At 32.8% G+C, this 16,859-nt stretch overlaps 2 protein-coding genes across 2 annotated transcripts; one reads left to right on the top strand and one right to left on the bottom strand.

The window, feature by feature from the left end:
- The first annotated feature begins 13 nt into the window (after window positions 1-13).
- On the top strand, window positions 14-11,847 carry LOC105336258 (TBC domain-containing protein kinase-like protein). Its single transcript, XM_034445048.2, has 26 exons — window positions 14-163; window positions 715-909; window positions 1,738-1,810; window positions 1,950-2,064; window positions 2,202-2,275; window positions 2,400-2,547; window positions 2,689-2,758; window positions 2,870-2,925; window positions 3,090-3,151; window positions 3,552-3,609; window positions 3,799-3,892; window positions 4,090-4,228; window positions 4,777-4,876; window positions 5,029-5,078; window positions 5,395-5,500; window positions 5,930-6,064; window positions 6,278-6,340; window positions 7,325-7,502; window positions 7,628-7,711; window positions 7,870-7,955; window positions 8,096-8,132; window positions 8,323-8,484; window positions 8,706-8,878; window positions 10,360-10,535; window positions 10,905-11,064; window positions 11,468-11,847. The coding sequence occupies exons 2-26, from the start codon at window positions 717-719 to the stop codon at window positions 11,579-11,581; spliced, it is 2,706 nt and encodes a 901-aa protein (XP_034300939.2). The 5' UTR covers window positions 14-163; window positions 715-716; the 3' UTR covers window positions 11,582-11,847.
- A 63-nt stretch (window positions 11,848-11,910) lies between these two features.
- On the bottom strand, window positions 11,911-16,691 carry LOC105336257 (N(4)-(Beta-N-acetylglucosaminyl)-L-asparaginase). The gene is made up of 8 exons (XM_034445050.2): window positions 16,523-16,691; window positions 14,870-15,023; window positions 14,533-14,645; window positions 14,221-14,333; window positions 13,624-13,814; window positions 13,333-13,440; window positions 13,068-13,201; window positions 11,911-12,735 (listed from the first exon to the last, which is right to left on the bottom strand). Exons 1-8 carry the CDS (start codon window positions 16,674-16,676, stop codon window positions 12,641-12,643), a joined length of 1,062 nt encoding a protein of 353 aa, XP_034300941.2. The 5' UTR covers window positions 16,677-16,691; the 3' UTR covers window positions 11,911-12,640.
- Window positions 16,692-16,859: the final 168 nt, after the last annotated feature.

Raw genomic sequence — 16,859 nt, 5'->3', positions numbered from 1 at the left:
AGCTGTTTTTTCGAAACCGCGCTTACAGAAAGTTCAAGGCCACGCCCCCTTCGGTTGTAAGTGAAAGTAGGAGAATGACGGCTGACAGAATTGTGTGAAGAGAGGATTTGATTAAATGATCATGTTCTCTATTGACATCTAGACCTAGATATCAACTACTAAGGTATTTATTTAATCATTTTTATTAAAGAGGAATAACCTAGTTTTTTTCTTAATCTTTTGTTTAAACAACGATTAAAATACATCCTGTAATTAACCTCATTGAATGGTAATTATAATTGTCTCCCTTGAATGCAGCTTTATTCAGTAGGAAACAAAGTTATAATTTTTGATAGGAATGACCCAATGCCTAGACAATTTTATCTTGTTTACATTTAAATGTATTTACCATTTATAAATACAGAATATTTAATTTTGTCATGTTTGTTACCAGCAGAGATCCTTTCATTTTCATTCTTTAAAATTATTGAAAATCTTATATTTATCCTGAATACATGCAGTGTACATGGTGTACCATGTGTTTCCATAGATTGAATGAAGTCAAATATGCCTATCTGTGTTTTGCATATTAATAATTTTGTTATTGTGACTTAGCCTTAAAATATTGAATGTGTCTTTTAACTCGCTATCCAATTTATTCCATTGCATATGTGCATCTTCATGTATTTAATACTTAAATTTAAGATGCTAATTATTCAATCTGTTTATTTGGAGAGATGAGTGAGCTTGGAGAGGCAGACTTTGGTTTAACCACATTCTTTGCCCGGAGTCACCCGAATGACAAGTGTGGGGCAAATGGACTCCCGCTAACTCCAAACTCAATCAAGATTCTTGGAAGATTTGAGCATCTTAAAACTATCAGTCATGAAAATCTCTGTAAATATATAGACATTCAGAGAGGCAAACATGGTGAGTCACTGTTTTCTCTCAATTTATAATGGTATCAAATGTATAATAAGAACAGAGTATGTATAATGGTATATCAGTATATTATACACTTGGCGAGTCTAAAGAAAATATTATCTCATGAATTGAAAGTAGTTGATTATATTTACATCTATACATGCTATAGGATATACAGTAGTAATTCAAATTTTAAAGTACAGGTAAAGTTGCAAGTTCATGACTAAAGTCTGTCCCAAGTTATTGCTTCCATCAATTTTTGATGATTTTTTAATTAATAAAAATACACATACCTGTGAAAGAAATACAATTGAAATCGATGAAAGGGAATATATCCAAGATATCTTCATTGAACAATTATCCCTTTTCACTCATAAAATTTCCCAGGAACGAAAACAATTTTCTTACGGAGATTTGTAATGGGAAATGTTTACATCTTTTCTCCATTCAGAATACACTCGGAATACATCGTGCAAATTTTTAACATTATCATCCGGGCTTATCAATGGCTGATGCAATGAAAAATCTCTGTAGACTTTCAATTTTTGGATGGGTATTGCAACCTGAAGCGGTAGAAGGGGCGTTTCAAAATAGATAATCTGGACATTTTTCATATTAGTGGATGAACATAGTTTGAGCACAAAGGTATTTACTATTATTGAAATATCAAGCAAAAAGTGGTGGAAGCAAAAACTCGGGACAGAGTATATATGGTATGTTAAATTAAAGTGCACTTATGAACTTGATACAGAGTAGGTATCCTAAAGTAAGAAAATTCCTAAATGAACCACAGTTGTATAACTGTTCTTCTTATATTTTTATTTTTATTTTCAGAACGTTTATTGGTTGTCACAGAGCATTATCAACAAACTTTAAAAAAAGTAGCAAAGTCAGGAAAATATTCAGTGTATGTTACATTTATAGATAAATTGTACATGCTTGCACAAAGCCAAATTGTTTTTATCTTTTTTCTGCAGTACATTGTATAACAATTAATGTACTTCCTTATGGATATATTTGTTACCTTTTTACATGAAATATTTCAGTGAGGAGAATTTGGTGACCTTGGCTTATGAGATAGTCAAAGGACTTGCTTATCTGAATAAGAGAGGAATCACTCACAGAAATTTGTTTCAAGAAAATATTCTGTTTAATAAAAAGGTATTTGTACATGAACCTGTATGTGATAGATCTAGATGTAATTTTGTAACAGAATGTAATTTGATTATTATATGTACTGACATTCTGTCCATGTATTTACAAATTATTTGTAACAAGCATCTCTTTTAATTTTGCAGGGGAAAGTAAAACTCTCCGAGTATGGCCTGTATTACATGACAGAATATGGGGCAAATGTGGCATTTCCTGTAGGGTCAGTGACCATTTGTTATATAATTTTGTTGTTGGAAAAACACAAAAAATGGCTGAAGAAGTTATATGTACATTAAGCTTTCCTTTCACAAACCAAGTTGTCTTTATTCTGTTGCCTTTTACAGACACCCTCAGTACCTGTCCCCTGAGGTTCTGTGTGAGTACCCTGTCCAGTATGACGAACACTCCGAGTCAGAACCCTCAGTCCTAACCCCCACAAGACCAAAGTCTGACGTCTGGTCTCTGGGGCTGATTTTGCTCGAAGTTCTCACTGTAAGTTTTTATATCTTATCTATATTTACATACAACAATACATGTACATGTTCTTCTATTGTAGTTGAGTATCCTAGACAATATATTCTGTGAAAGCTATTGGTTAGGCTACTGGTACATGTGATTAAATGATATTTGCAGGGAGAAGAATTTTGGGGTGATCTAACAATGCCACAAACATTTTTCAAAATTTTGAGCTTTGTCAACTCAGGTATGTAAAAGTACAGGTATTTAGAAAAATGGGATACTCTTAGATTTTACCATTGGACACATAGAAAATTTTATTGTTAATTTCTGAAATTAGCATAGAATCTCTTTCTAGATATACATCCACTGGATGCAATTAGTAAAGACCTTGACATTGAGTCCCAGGTCAAAGTGAGTTCATTATTCGGTACTTTATTAATAAAATGTGCATGTAATTTTAATGCCACATTTCAGTTTAATTCCCTTGATATGTCAAATGCGCCAGTGTGTTTCCAATTTTTTCCTTTAATGTCATGTGACGTTTTTTTTTTCTAATCGTTTTCCCTATATTGTAGACCCTTAGTCGAGATTTTATGGACTTTCTTAGAAAATGCTTATCTGCCTCGCCAATGGACAGGTAAATACTCATGTAAAAATGAATTGCCCTCATTATTTATTTTTTCAATGCACTATTTTTAAAAAGCTCTCTAACATTTTATTTTTTTGTTTGTTTGAATTTATAATACCCTAACTTTAAGATTTGTGAGGGCATACATGTACATGTGTGTGATATTTTTATGGAATTTTGAAGAATACATGTACAGGTATACCCAGTACTAGGTACATGTATTTCTCATACTGTATTTTTAATAATTTTATTCATATAACATTATATCAAAGAGTACATGGAAATGTTATATTTCTGATAAAAATAGTAATGTAAGTGCTCTGTAATGTGTACAGATTCTCCTTTGTTTGAAGAGTGATTCCTTGATAATATTTATAATATTCTAATATTTCAAACAATGTCCATTCAGAGCCAATCCAACTGAGCTGATGGATCACTCCTTGTTCAGAGATTTACGCCAGAAAAATGTGAGTTTATATAATATTATATAAGCATGAAATAAGCTTTCTTTATGTAAGGTAATTATTTACATACCAGTACATATATACATCTTATCCCAATTTCATGCAGGTGCATTTTGTTACAATATTCTATGGTAAAATTATCAGTAGAAAGTTCTACATGTTTAAACATGTATGTGTATTATGCTTTTATAGTCAAAGACAAAAAATGGTCTCCGCCTATTCTCCTCAGATCTACGCAGCTTAGACCTAGAACTTCCTGTGCTTGGACAAAATGGCTATAATAAAGGTATTCACATAAAGACTAGTGTACAAAATTTCCCCATAATTTTTTTAAAAGGTCTAATTACCGAAAACATGGATAACATTGTCTAATTGAAAAATTATGTGATTGATAAAAAATTTGTGTTCGTTGACAAGGTACATGAAATTCTTTCGTTCTTCTAAGATATAAGTTGCAGGCTGAACAAAGTTTTTGTCTTCCAGACTATAATGAGGACCACCTTTCTCTCAGGACAATGGAGGAGGTGTATTATTTGTGGCAGCTAGCTGGGGGAGAGCTGTTTGGTTCCCTAAAGAGAGAGGGGCTGGTCAAAACTAAACCCCCCATCCATCTCTTGCCATAGTAGGTCATATTCTGTTGAATCATTATGTTCAACTTTTGTGGATTTTGTGGTACTCCTCACCTGCTGATTATCATTCCTAACAAATTATGAAACAGCGCATTTATTGTTTATACAAGTAAATCCTCATAATTTCATTCCCCTAATAGCTTATTTAAACTTGACAATCAATGAAACAATAAAACTTAGCTCTTACAAATTGAAGGATTCCACAATATACAGTATAACACGGTTATAACGAGGTGCCAGGGACGGGGGATTTTACTTTGTTTTAAGGAAAATTCGTTATATCCATCAAGTTTACAACATATTACATGTATATAGTCATGGGGTATGAATATCACTTCCCTGTAAGTGTCAATTCATTATAAGCGTGTACGCTATAACCGTGTTTTACTGTTATCAGATTATTTATTAATGGTAAATGTACTGAAGTGCAGTTTTTTTCTCTGTTTTTTTTTTTTTTTTAATTTTGACAATTCAGTTTAAAGCAACTGTAAAATTTTACTTTGACCTATCAAGAGGTTTCTAATTCATATCATATATGTAGTTATTCAACACTGGATGGTGAGGTTTTTGGACAGAGGAGAGACCAGGCAGAGTTGTTGGATGGAACCATTATCACTCTATCACAGGAACAACTTAGAAAGGTGGGGCAATAATCTCTGTGTACAAATAAAAATTCAACAACATGTATTGGATTTAAATGTACATGCATGTGCATGTACAATGTATAACATGTATACAGTAGATAGATAAATATAAAATTCATTGATATAACCTGTAAATTGATCTTTTGCAGAGATTGAGTGAAATAGATGAAACTGCATACTACCCTCTGTTGGAAGATGAGTGAGTTACCCCCCTTTAACACATTTTTTTGTATTAATTAGGTAACTTAAAGAGAAGGATGGTTATTTGCTGTCTTTTTATTTTTAAACCACATCTCTATCTAAAATCAACTTTAATACAAGATGCTTTTCAATGTTGGTTTCATATTTTGACAAATATTCTTGCCTTTCATATGACTTGAAAAAAAAATCAAAATTTTCTTTAACATCAGAAATGATGATTTTCTACCCCATTTCATACATGTACTTTGATTCAACAGGACTTTTACCAGTATGATGTGTAACAATTTAACATGTATGTACATTTCATTTCACAGAAATAGCCAAGTCACAACCAATTTGCCCTCATCTCCTAGCAACTCTGATATTTCTGAGACTGCAAGCCTGCCGCTAGTTATTAGAGAAAAAGATGTGGAATATCAGGTTATTCATACCCTATCTACCTGTTCAGCCGATAAATTCACTCTCATTTTTTTTTTAATGATTCAGAATGTTTCTTCAATGAAAATGTTTCCTTGAATAATTCTATTGTTATACATGATACATGTAAATGTACTATATACAGTAAAGCATGGTTATAACAAAGGGCCAGGAACGAGCGATTTTGCTTCATTATAAGCATAATTTGTTACGGGTATATCCATCAAGTTTACAACATATAAAAAAACGGTCACAGGAATGAAAGCTGTAAGCGTCAATGCATTACAAGTGCATTTTCTACAACGTACCGTATTTACTGTACATGTATGTACATAATTTAGTATGTAAAAGTAGATACATAATATAGATAAATAATACATAACATTTCACTATTCAATTAAATAAATTTATTATTATTTTTTCTTCGCCCAGTTTCACAGGATAATTTTGTATGAGCGATTGATCAAAGGATACCCCTACAAGAAAAGTCACATCTGGAGGGAGGCAAGAGTGGACATACCCCCCCATGTGAGGGCACATGTCTGGGCAGCCATTCTTGAGGTTGAGGTAAAAAAAAACTTTAATATAATTTTAATGAATGTATACATGCATGTCAATTTAATATCCTGTTAACCTTTCATTTTGTTATCTAGATTTTTGATTAAGCAATAATGCAATAAATGTCTAATTTTCAAGTTCCATGTGCTACATGTTCGTGTACTTACTTACTGTATGATGTTACATTGTAATTATTTCATTCATACGATTTAATAATTTCAGGGGGATATTTATGCCAGATATGATTCAATAGATAAAGAAACCCCAACAAACACAGACAGACAGGTGAGTCACATGTACTATTCATTCCTAGAAAAAATCATTACATTATATAAATAGTGCCTGTTTGGGAGGGTAACTGTTGAAATTGACACCCCGAGACAACCATTGTCAACCGACGCGAAGCGGAGGTTGACAATGGTTTTTGAGGGGTGTCAATTTCAGCAGTTACCCACCCAAACAGGCACTATTTATTTTATTATACTGAATGTCTTAATTTTAAAGAAAATGTTACTGCTTTTATATAGAAATGAAGTGTATTCTACGGCGAACCGTACACGCATAATTTACGCGCATGTAACAATTTGTTGTGTTACCCGTTGCCAAATGTGTTGCTAACGCTGAGGGTAATAGAACGAATTACCAACTGCGTCTTAACCAATCAGATTTCAGTATTTAACATGAAAGTATAATAATATTCATTAGCTATATTTGTATTCAGAGAAAATGTACATCTAAAAAATATATACATTGTACAAGTGTACTTTGATAAATGAAATACATGTACTATGCATTATATGGTTACCCCCCCCCCCCCCCCTCAATAAAATAGATTGTACAAAATACATGTACAGTATTTAGAAAAATAATGTCTACCAGTATGTTTGCTATATCCTGTAATGCATGAAATGTCTTGAAAATTCATTCCTTATGCAAAAAATTTTTTTCTGAGATATATATAATTTCCCAATACAACAAAAAATAAATCGGCACAGTTTTAAATAATTTAAAAATAATTAATATCCAGAATAAAATGACAAATTGATCCTATTAACCGCAAACGTTTTCGCCATTCCCGGCTCATTAGTCATTTGTACATAACTGCCTGAAGAGCCGGGAATGGCGAAAACGTTTGCGGTTAATAGGATCAATTTGTGATTTTTTTCTGGTTATTTATTATTTTTTAAATTATATATATATATATATATATATATATATATATATATATATATATATATATATATATATATTCCTGAACTTTTACTACAGATTGAAGTGGACATTCCCCGGTGCCATCAGTACCATGAGCTTCTATCCTCCCCGTCTGCCCACGCCAAGTTCAAGAGGGTTCTGAAGGCCTGGGTGGTCAGTCACCCCCAGTATGTGTACTGGCAGGGGCTGGACTCCCTGTCAGCTCCCTTTCTCGCTCTCAACTTCAACAATGAGGGTAAACCATTTACATAATCTGCAGTTTTTCCAACTAAATCTGAAATTTGGCAATACCTTTACTTAACAAATTTATCATACATTAAATGTTGATGATATTGAATGCTTTTGGGTTGTTTCTTTCAGCATTAGCATATTCCTGTCTCTCTGCATTCATTCCAAAGTACTTACATAACTTCTTTTTGAAGGATAACTCTCAGGTTATACAAGGTAAGAGAGAGAGAGAGAGAGAGAGAGAGAGAGAGAGAGAGAGTCTTACAGTTTACTTTGAAGTTGATTAATGGATTTGGTATTGTACGTTGAATACCCTATTTTCATATGTTTATAGGAAATATATTTTTCCTAAACAACAGAAATGTTAATTTCAGAATACCTTGCTGTGTTCTCCCATCTGATAACATTTCATGACCCTGAACTCAGCAACCATTTAGAGGGAATTGGATTTATACCAGATGTAAGATTGTCACTATAATACGTTTCGTGACTATTATTTTGATATATGTACTACAATAGATAATTATGTGGCCTATTATGAACATTATTCTGTACATGTATATTTGTAAATCATGATAGTGTTCTAATTTCATTTTTCAGCTGTATGCTATTCCTTGGTTCCTGACCATGTTTGCACGTATGTATCATACTTAGAAGCAAATAATGATAAATAAAATCATGATAGTCACATGTATATTCATGAATTGTTATGTAGTAGATGTACCAATATAATCTGTTAAAAATAGAGTTTGCTCACAATAGAAAAATTTCTTTGCATTATTTTTACACAACTGTCCATTAAAACATTCATTTAATTTTTTTTACAGATGCCTTCCCAATTCATAAACTTGTTCATCTCTGGGACACTTTGTTGCTTGGCAACTCTTCTTTTCCCCTGTGTATTGGTGTAGCCATTTTGAGGCAGTTTAGGGACCGTCTTTTAACTTATGGATTCAATGAGTGTATTCTCATGTTTTCTGACATGCCAGGTGAGTTGTGGGTCTAACCCACAGATTTTTGGCAATTTTTTTTATGTATATGCATAAAAAGTGAATTCATACATGATATTTTGATTCACTTTTACTATACACAGTATGACAAAAATCCATGCAAATATTTATGCGGTATTTGATTTTTTAAAATAAAATTAGTGTTTTCCATTACTGTACAAATGTATATTCTACACATAACAAATGTTTTTTTCTTACAGAGATAGACATACAGAGATGTGTACAAGATTCCATCAAGATTTTCTGTAGTACTCCAAAGAGCGCGACATTCCGACAACACGCCAGGGAACCAAACAAGCCGGGCACCAGTAGCAGCAGACCGAACATTTCCTATTACTCCAGGGACTACAACGAGCAGCCTAAATCAGAACTGGTAAAACCATGCAAACATTGTAACTGTACAGTCACATATTGGGTAGAAATCGGGGGCTCCGAAGTGGAGAGAGATGGATTAAGCAAAGAGTCAATTGCATGTCCTATCATTATTGTAATAATCATATAAATAGTTAAATACTGAAGAATTCTAATTAAACGCGAGGAATAAATATCTGTGTAAAATTGTGAGAAGCACATCTCGTGAAATTTCAAATCTCGCTTTTACTTTTTGGACATACGTAAACTGCATGAAACTGTGATAAAAATTAGGGATTCATGATTTTATGTTTTCATGATTTGATGGAAAACAGCTGAATTGTGGAATAAAGTGCTCCTGTATAATAAGGAATCTATATTAAAGATATAATGTGCGGTTTGATATTTTGTAAAATATTTCAGGGTTGGTTTTCTTCAAATTATGAATCTGATATTGTATTACAGTCAAACTTTGTTATCCTGAACTAGATGGGACTTTATAAAAACTATATGAGATATTGAGATTAAAATACTTAAAAAGTAAGTAGTTGGGACTTACAAATCACTTCGACATATCCATTATATTCGATCAAGATATCAGTTTTTGAGATTTCGAAGTTCAACTGTATGTTCATGTTAATTTTTTGGGGAGCTGATTTTAATTAACTCTCCTATGCAGTTACTCTGGCAAACCGAAAGTGAAACAGTGTTTGGACCTAAGCACAAATCATCACTGCTGACAAGATGTAGATCTTGAAAATAATAGATAAATTTGGTGTCCTGTATGCTGTACCATTGTTTTTCAAAAGAAAAGTATCTATAAATACCTTGAAAATAGTCAGATTTTATATAGTACAAACTATTCAATTGTTTTTTGTAGTTGCATGTATTCGCTAGAGTTCAAAATAGTCTCGTTCAACCAGACGCTTGGCTGTCTCCGTAAATCTCCAACAAGCAGAGAGTCTCTCTTGGTAGTCGAAGATTAACGGAGACAGCCGAGCGTCTGGTTGAACGAGACGAGAGTTCAATATTGCTTGGATCCAGACGTGTACAATTTTTAGAAACATTTCGATTACTGATACAAGTTTGATGGAATTAATTATATCTTTAGATATTACACAACATCATTCATATGGGGTTTTCTTGAAATTCTTGTCGGAAAAGTTCGAGAATTCATATTATAAAAATTGCATAACATATCGTTGATTTTAAAATTGATAATAATCAATAAAATCAACTCCCGACAGTACTTCGGTACTTTGATTTCCTATTGCAAGAAAATCTGCTTGTAAAATAAGATTTGAAAGTATGTTATGTTGCATCTATACCTGTACATGTAGATAATCTTCAAACATGTATAAATGTAAATTAGAGTTACATTTGCATGTGTGTGTAAACTAAAATGTTCATGGACACTAGCTTAAAGGATTTCCATTAAACTTTTCTGTTTATGAGAAATGTTCACATGCATGTACAGGTTCTTGTATTAAATCATTTTGACAGTCTATGGAACCTGTTAAAGTTGAAGAGCTGAAAACAGAAAAATGCTGTCGCATATCGGCTGAAGATTTGATAGAAATGGGTGAACTTTGTGGCCCCTCTTCCTCCAAGAGTCCGACCAAGCGGAAACCAAACAGTCGACCAATGATAATCGTGATAGACATCAGGAATCCAGAGGAGTATCCTCAAAAACTGTGTCAGACAACTCCACAAACAGATCTGTGGAGTAAATTTAAATATACCGGTAATCTTGATAAAGCAACACCTTCGCTCTTTGCAGGTCTTTTAAAAGCTGTTTTTCTTCAAAGGTGACACCAAAGAAGCTTAGATTTGCTAATTTGAAAATTTAGGAATGAAATGATTATGAACCTAAGTCATATATTGAAGGTCATGGGGTTGAAAAAGAGTTCATTTGCATAATTTTTAATGCCGAGGCTAAAGATGACTAACATTTCAGTATAATGCAAAGCTGTAAAGTGATGGTCAATTTGATCATTCATCATTGCCAGTACATGTATTTTGCTTTGAAATTCCTTGACAATTGAAAGCTATGCAAAGGGTGCCATTCCTGGGAGCATCAATATTCCCTTCCCCTCGGCCTTTTCTCCAGAGGGTGACCTAAATCCCTGCGCTGCAGTGAATGTACTGAACCAAAATAAGCAACAGGTCAAGGTCATTGTAGGTAGCAGAGGCAAGAATGCCAATAATGTAAGTACTAACCCGTATAAACATGTATAACTATGTATCAATTAGTTTGCAAGAAGGAACTTTAAGTCTACCGGTATATTGAATTCCTTTATATCTGTAAAGAAGCTTATAATAATTTTGAAAGTGTGTATGAGTAAAAAAAAAAATTTGGCAACTACAGAGGTTATTGTTATGTCAATGGTATAAAAAGACTTGTACCCACATGTTTGCAACTAACTTTCAATTAATTTGAAAATGTCCATTTAACTGACATAGCATACACTGGTACCTCAATCCATTGAATTTTAACAAAATATTTCTTTAAAATATTTCACTCATTTAATTATTACTTATCAGGATTGCATATGTAGATATACCTGCATATGTTAACATTACTCTGAAGAGCCTGACTTATATATTACAGTTTGCAGCTGATCTGGTGAGACTGGGGTACCACAAGGTGTGTGTTTTACATAAGGGCATTGATGTTCTCAGATCTACAAATATCCTTACAGTACCCCCGGCAGATTACTTCTAAAGGCATTGACGGAAACGAGAAACATTTTTATCTGTCTCATAGTACAACTTGAGTAATTCATATATGATGATGACTTTAGCAAAGATTTCTCCATTTTGAATTTGCGGGCATACATGTATGTATAGAAGTACATGTATGCAGATGTTTAAAGATGGAATTGTGACTATGTAGAGTAGATCTGCACTAAACGAGCAGAAACTGTAAAATAATTGTGAACAGTTTTTTTGAGAATGTATCAAAATGAAATATTGCTGCAGCTATTCTGTTGGGTGTTTTTTGTGCAATATTGTTGTAATTTTTGTTGAAAGATTTTATAAAATAAATCTGACAATTTTTCAAACAACTTGTGTTGTTATAATTTTTAATAATAATTGAATATTAAAAAAGAATTTACATTTTAAATGGTTTACATTTTATATCCATATGTGAACAATGCCCCAATCCTTTCCCTCACTCTCTCCCCTTTATTTACTCTCTCTCTCTCTCTCCCAAAATTTACTTTCACTACATAAGAATTGTATAATATAGAATAATCATATACTTAGAAGCTTTTCAAGATGATTATATAAACATATGTACAAGATATGTCATGTATGTACATATATCTGTTGTGAAAGTGAAATTAAAAATTCAATAAAAAAAGAAAAGAAAAAAAAAAGAAGAATTAATTCCATGAAGTGATACTCATTATATTTTTGTGGAAAACAGGAAAAAAGTTATTCGTACATTATTCAAAATACAATTTATTTAATAACATATACATCTACATGTTTATCATTTTGTGGAGAATAGAAAAAAATATACCATGTCAGAGAACATTTCTGAGTTCAAAATACAGTGTACATATGTACCCAGTTTACATGTTTATAAAAAAGCATTTTTGGTACATGCTTGATATGCATAACCCACTGGTTATAAAGTGAACAATGAACATCTCATTGATCAACAAACTGAATATCTGGGTATGACATTTTTATGAAATTGCTACACACTGGGAGGAATCACAGTTAGTTCTGAAAGACACCCGGTACCACATGCATGTGTCAATGTCAGTACAAATTAGACGCATTTCACAGAGAATAGATTAACTTTATCAGGGTTGTCCTTCACAGAGTAATGAAAGGTACCAATACCACTTCCATGGCAAGCTGCACCTATAAGGGGGAAAAAAATGTCAGACTTGGAAAGAATTACCAGTGCATTTATCAGAATGTACATCATGTTTTTTAAGGCACACAAGAGATTTTGGCCCTACAGACCTTGCTTAATTAACACCAAAAACATAGCAAAACTACGTTCTGGATTTTAGAAGAAATTCTACAATATCAATAGGAATTTTATCCTGCATAATTATTATCATGGTAAAAACAACAATTAAATGTCACTGTTCTGAATACCAAGTAATGTTCCAGCATTTATTAGAGAAGATAAAAAGTTTGTAAAGTATAAGTTGAAGAGTTCACAAATTGAGTACATTGTAGTTTACCATGTTCCCCTTTAGTGTTAACTGCAATGACAGCGCCATTGAAGTCAGGATAAAAATTGATGATAGGCTTAATTGAGAAAAGAGCTGCTTTTGAAGGGGCCATTCCACTCCCCATTAACTGCACAGCAGTGTACCTAAAATTAAACATATGCAATAATCTGTATGGTTATATTATGTGCATATAGGTATTGTGATCTTATGGTACAATAATGTAAAATGACATTTAAAAAAGTACATAAACTGGGAAAAAAAATGTTTCACTTACGATGGAAGAAATCTCATCATGATGTCTCCATCCCCAGTGGCTGCTGCTCCACCCATCTCATTCTGTGCGTAGGACCCAGCACCTACTATTGGGGAGTCTCCAACTCGGCTACATAGCAACAAACAAATCAAGGATAAATTAAATGTCAGAAACCAGCAGTTGATTATGTATTGTTTAGAAAAAGACAATAAATCTTGGGTATCTGATGATGGTATTTATTATTGTTTTATCAAATTTCTCAAACACAAAAAACACAAAAGAGTCACAAAAATGAGCATCTCATTTCATTACCCTGGTATTTTGTGATTGAGTCCATTTGTTGTGGTTCCAGAAACTACATGTCCATTTGTATCAACTGCCACCATACCGATAGTGTCATGGTTCAAATAACCAATCCCCTTGTCCTTTCTGGTAGACTCTTCAAGTACGTTTGTACTTGGATGGTAAGGGCCACAACTCTTCTTAGGATCTGGACTGACATTCTGCAAAATACATTTTGTTGACATTGTTTTTAAAGTTCGTTCATATTTGTAGCGAAACTATTAAAAAAAAAAAATGAAGTACTGATATGTAGCTTAATGCATTTCAGCAACCTTGGTGAAATACCCAATCTTCTAGTACATGTACCGGGGTACTTGATTTTAAGTACGGTATAAAATCATGGAGGTATGGTATATATTTTCAGAGCTTTTTGATATTCTACATGTAAAAAAGCACATTGCTATAGAAATGACATTTGGTGTATATATCTGAATCAATCATTGGAATGTTATCTTCTGAAAAGCACTCTTAAGCAATTTATGGGACTTGTTCATTACTGTAAAATGCATAATGTAACATGTACAAGGTTTACAAGAAAAAAAAAGAAGAAGCAAGAAAATATCTTACAACTCTGTAGTTAGGCTGACAACTGTTTTCAATCCATTGTTTATACATTGTGTCTGACTTGTTTGAGCTTAGGTCACTTTCTTTAAAACCCATTTCCACTGCAAATTTGGTGGCTGAAAAATATGTATATCATATAGTTAAGTGTAGTAATCAAGAGATAGCTAGTTCATTGTATCATCATACATACAAAATCTAGCTGTCATATATTATTTGGCAAAAAAATTATTGCTGATAATCACGGTGGTCAATTGTTGAATAATAAATACTGTTAATTTAACCTATCATCAATTATGACGTTTTATATACTAGTACCTAGTTCCCCTGCAAGCAGTGTATGTCCAGTTCTCTCCATAACCATGCGTGCTACACTTATTGCAGAACTAATATTCCTCAAACACCCAACAGAACCCACATCCATGGTCTTCCTACAAGAGTTGAAGTTTTTTAAAGTACCGGTACAGTGCACAAGTGTAAATTGAAGTTCATTTCTTTGTGAATTACACTGTAACAACAATGCTAGCATTTACTAAATACCGTAGATAAGTTTCTTTTTTAACCCTGAAATGTCAGGTTTTAAATTAGTTCTTTGATAACAGAAATACAGGTATCAGAAAAGTTTATGAAAATTAAGATTAACTGAGATTTCTACCCATCCATTATCATGGCATCTAAGGTTACTTCTCCATCTTCATCTGGGTCGCTCCCCTCCCCAACCGAGCCATCACATCTCAAAACTTCACACTTGGAGCAGCCTTTCTCAACGACATCTATAACACTTCCTCCATGTAAAAATTCATTGTAACCTTTCAGTAAGTAGAAACAAATGTATGATATGTGAAGAAAATATATATGACTTGTATTATCGCATAGCCCTCTAACTCCGTCACTACCCCAACTCCGTCACTTTCAGGTAACTCCTTGCCGTTTAAAATCAAGTGCGGTTATGACTTCATTCTTTGAATGTCAAAAAACTTCAATCAAATGTCAACAATTTACAACAGTTAAATTTAAGAATGTGTTCAAACATAACAAAATTACACCTTGTTCATTTTATGCAACAATAATTGCGTGAAATCAGCTAACACTTTTTCACGGGTGCACTAAAATAACGATATTTCTGACATGTGGGCCCATTCGATGATTTATGGCGGTCAGTCATTTTAAGAGAGGTCAAATGACACATTTCATATGTAATTTAGTTATTAATACATTTTTTTCAGTCCGCAATAGCATTCATGCACTACATTTGATGATAACGTCAAATCGCTCATGCAGTAATTTTTGCCTTATACAGGGTTACAGATATATACGGTATGTCGGTATTTAGAATATGCTACAATTATTAAAAATGTAATAAATAATGTAATCTTCAATATATTTATTATTAATATGATATTTTTGAAATATGTAAGGACAGAAATCAAACGGCTTCCATACATTCTGAAAAGGCCATTGTGATTGTTGTTACAAGGACCCATTTTTTAATTCTGGCAATCATTTCACATTGATGAAATTAAAGACAATTCAAATTGTATACACCGATTTTACTTATTTTAACTTGGCCTAGATACAAGTTGAGTTTAAACTAAATTGTTAATGTGTCTTAATTCCCTGGTGTATCATAGATCATGTAGGTGACGAAGTTAAGTTCATAAGTTATGATAGCACGTGTGATAAATGTCTTATTCAGAAGGCTTATTTGAATAATAATAAAAATATTTTTGTTAATAATTTTATAAATTATACTGGCGTGCGACCAGTTCTCGCCGAGTACCATTACTCCCCAGTACATTGAGACATCATTTTATCAACACATAAAATTATATACGAAAAATGACGTCACAATGTACTGGCGAGAAATGGTACTCGGTGAGAACTGGTCGCATGCCAGTAACGTTTCAGATTATATTTAGTGATTGCAAATGATAAAAACCACAAAAAAAAAAATTGCAGAGAAACAAGGAATGTTTTCTGCTTATGCAATGTTATGGTGACGGAGTTTGGGTACTCGGGGATAATTATGATGTTACATATGTTGATTTAAGTTAAACATGGACACAAAAAGCCTGTTGTTCTAAACCGTTTTGAAAAACAAGTTGTTTGCATTATGCGTTCATTTAAAAACTTATTATTTTTATATGTACATGATTAAATTTGTTTTAAACAAGAGCACAGTTTTTGCTTTATCTCTCGGTACTACTCGCCCTCAATTCTGAGTACTCTGCAGCTCTGATCATTTATCAGCTGTTTATCAGTTTATCTTTATGATCATTTCTAAGACAGTCTTAAAATAGAAGCGTACCTGCTTCAGTTGCATTTGTAAATGGCCAGGTATTGACTACTATTGGCAAGCTTGACAATGTTGTTCGCACACAAATCGCTGCGAATAAACATATCCACAATCCTTGTGTGGTCGCTGACATTTTGTTCATCATGTGATCTACGCCGACTGTCATGTGAAAGCGGAGCTAAAATTTTCTGAATGGATAAAAACGGAAATAGCAGAATATAAATTACAGTCAAATGCTACCTAACTTTTCGTAACTCTGATGCATATTTTAAATACAAAAATTCTTGAGATAAATATTGTACCAATTTTAGAATTTAAACCCGATGAAAACGTTTTAAAGACCTTTTCT

The sequence above is a fragment of the Magallana gigas genome, chromosome 2 (genome assembly GCF_963853765.1).
Source record: "Magallana gigas chromosome 2, xbMagGiga1.1, whole genome shotgun sequence".
In the NCBI taxonomy this organism is placed as follows: Eukaryota; Metazoa; Mollusca; class Bivalvia; order Ostreida; family Ostreidae; genus Magallana; species Magallana gigas.
The sequence above is the reverse complement of the archived record's forward strand: the minus strand, read 5'-3'. Positions and strand labels throughout refer to the sequence as shown.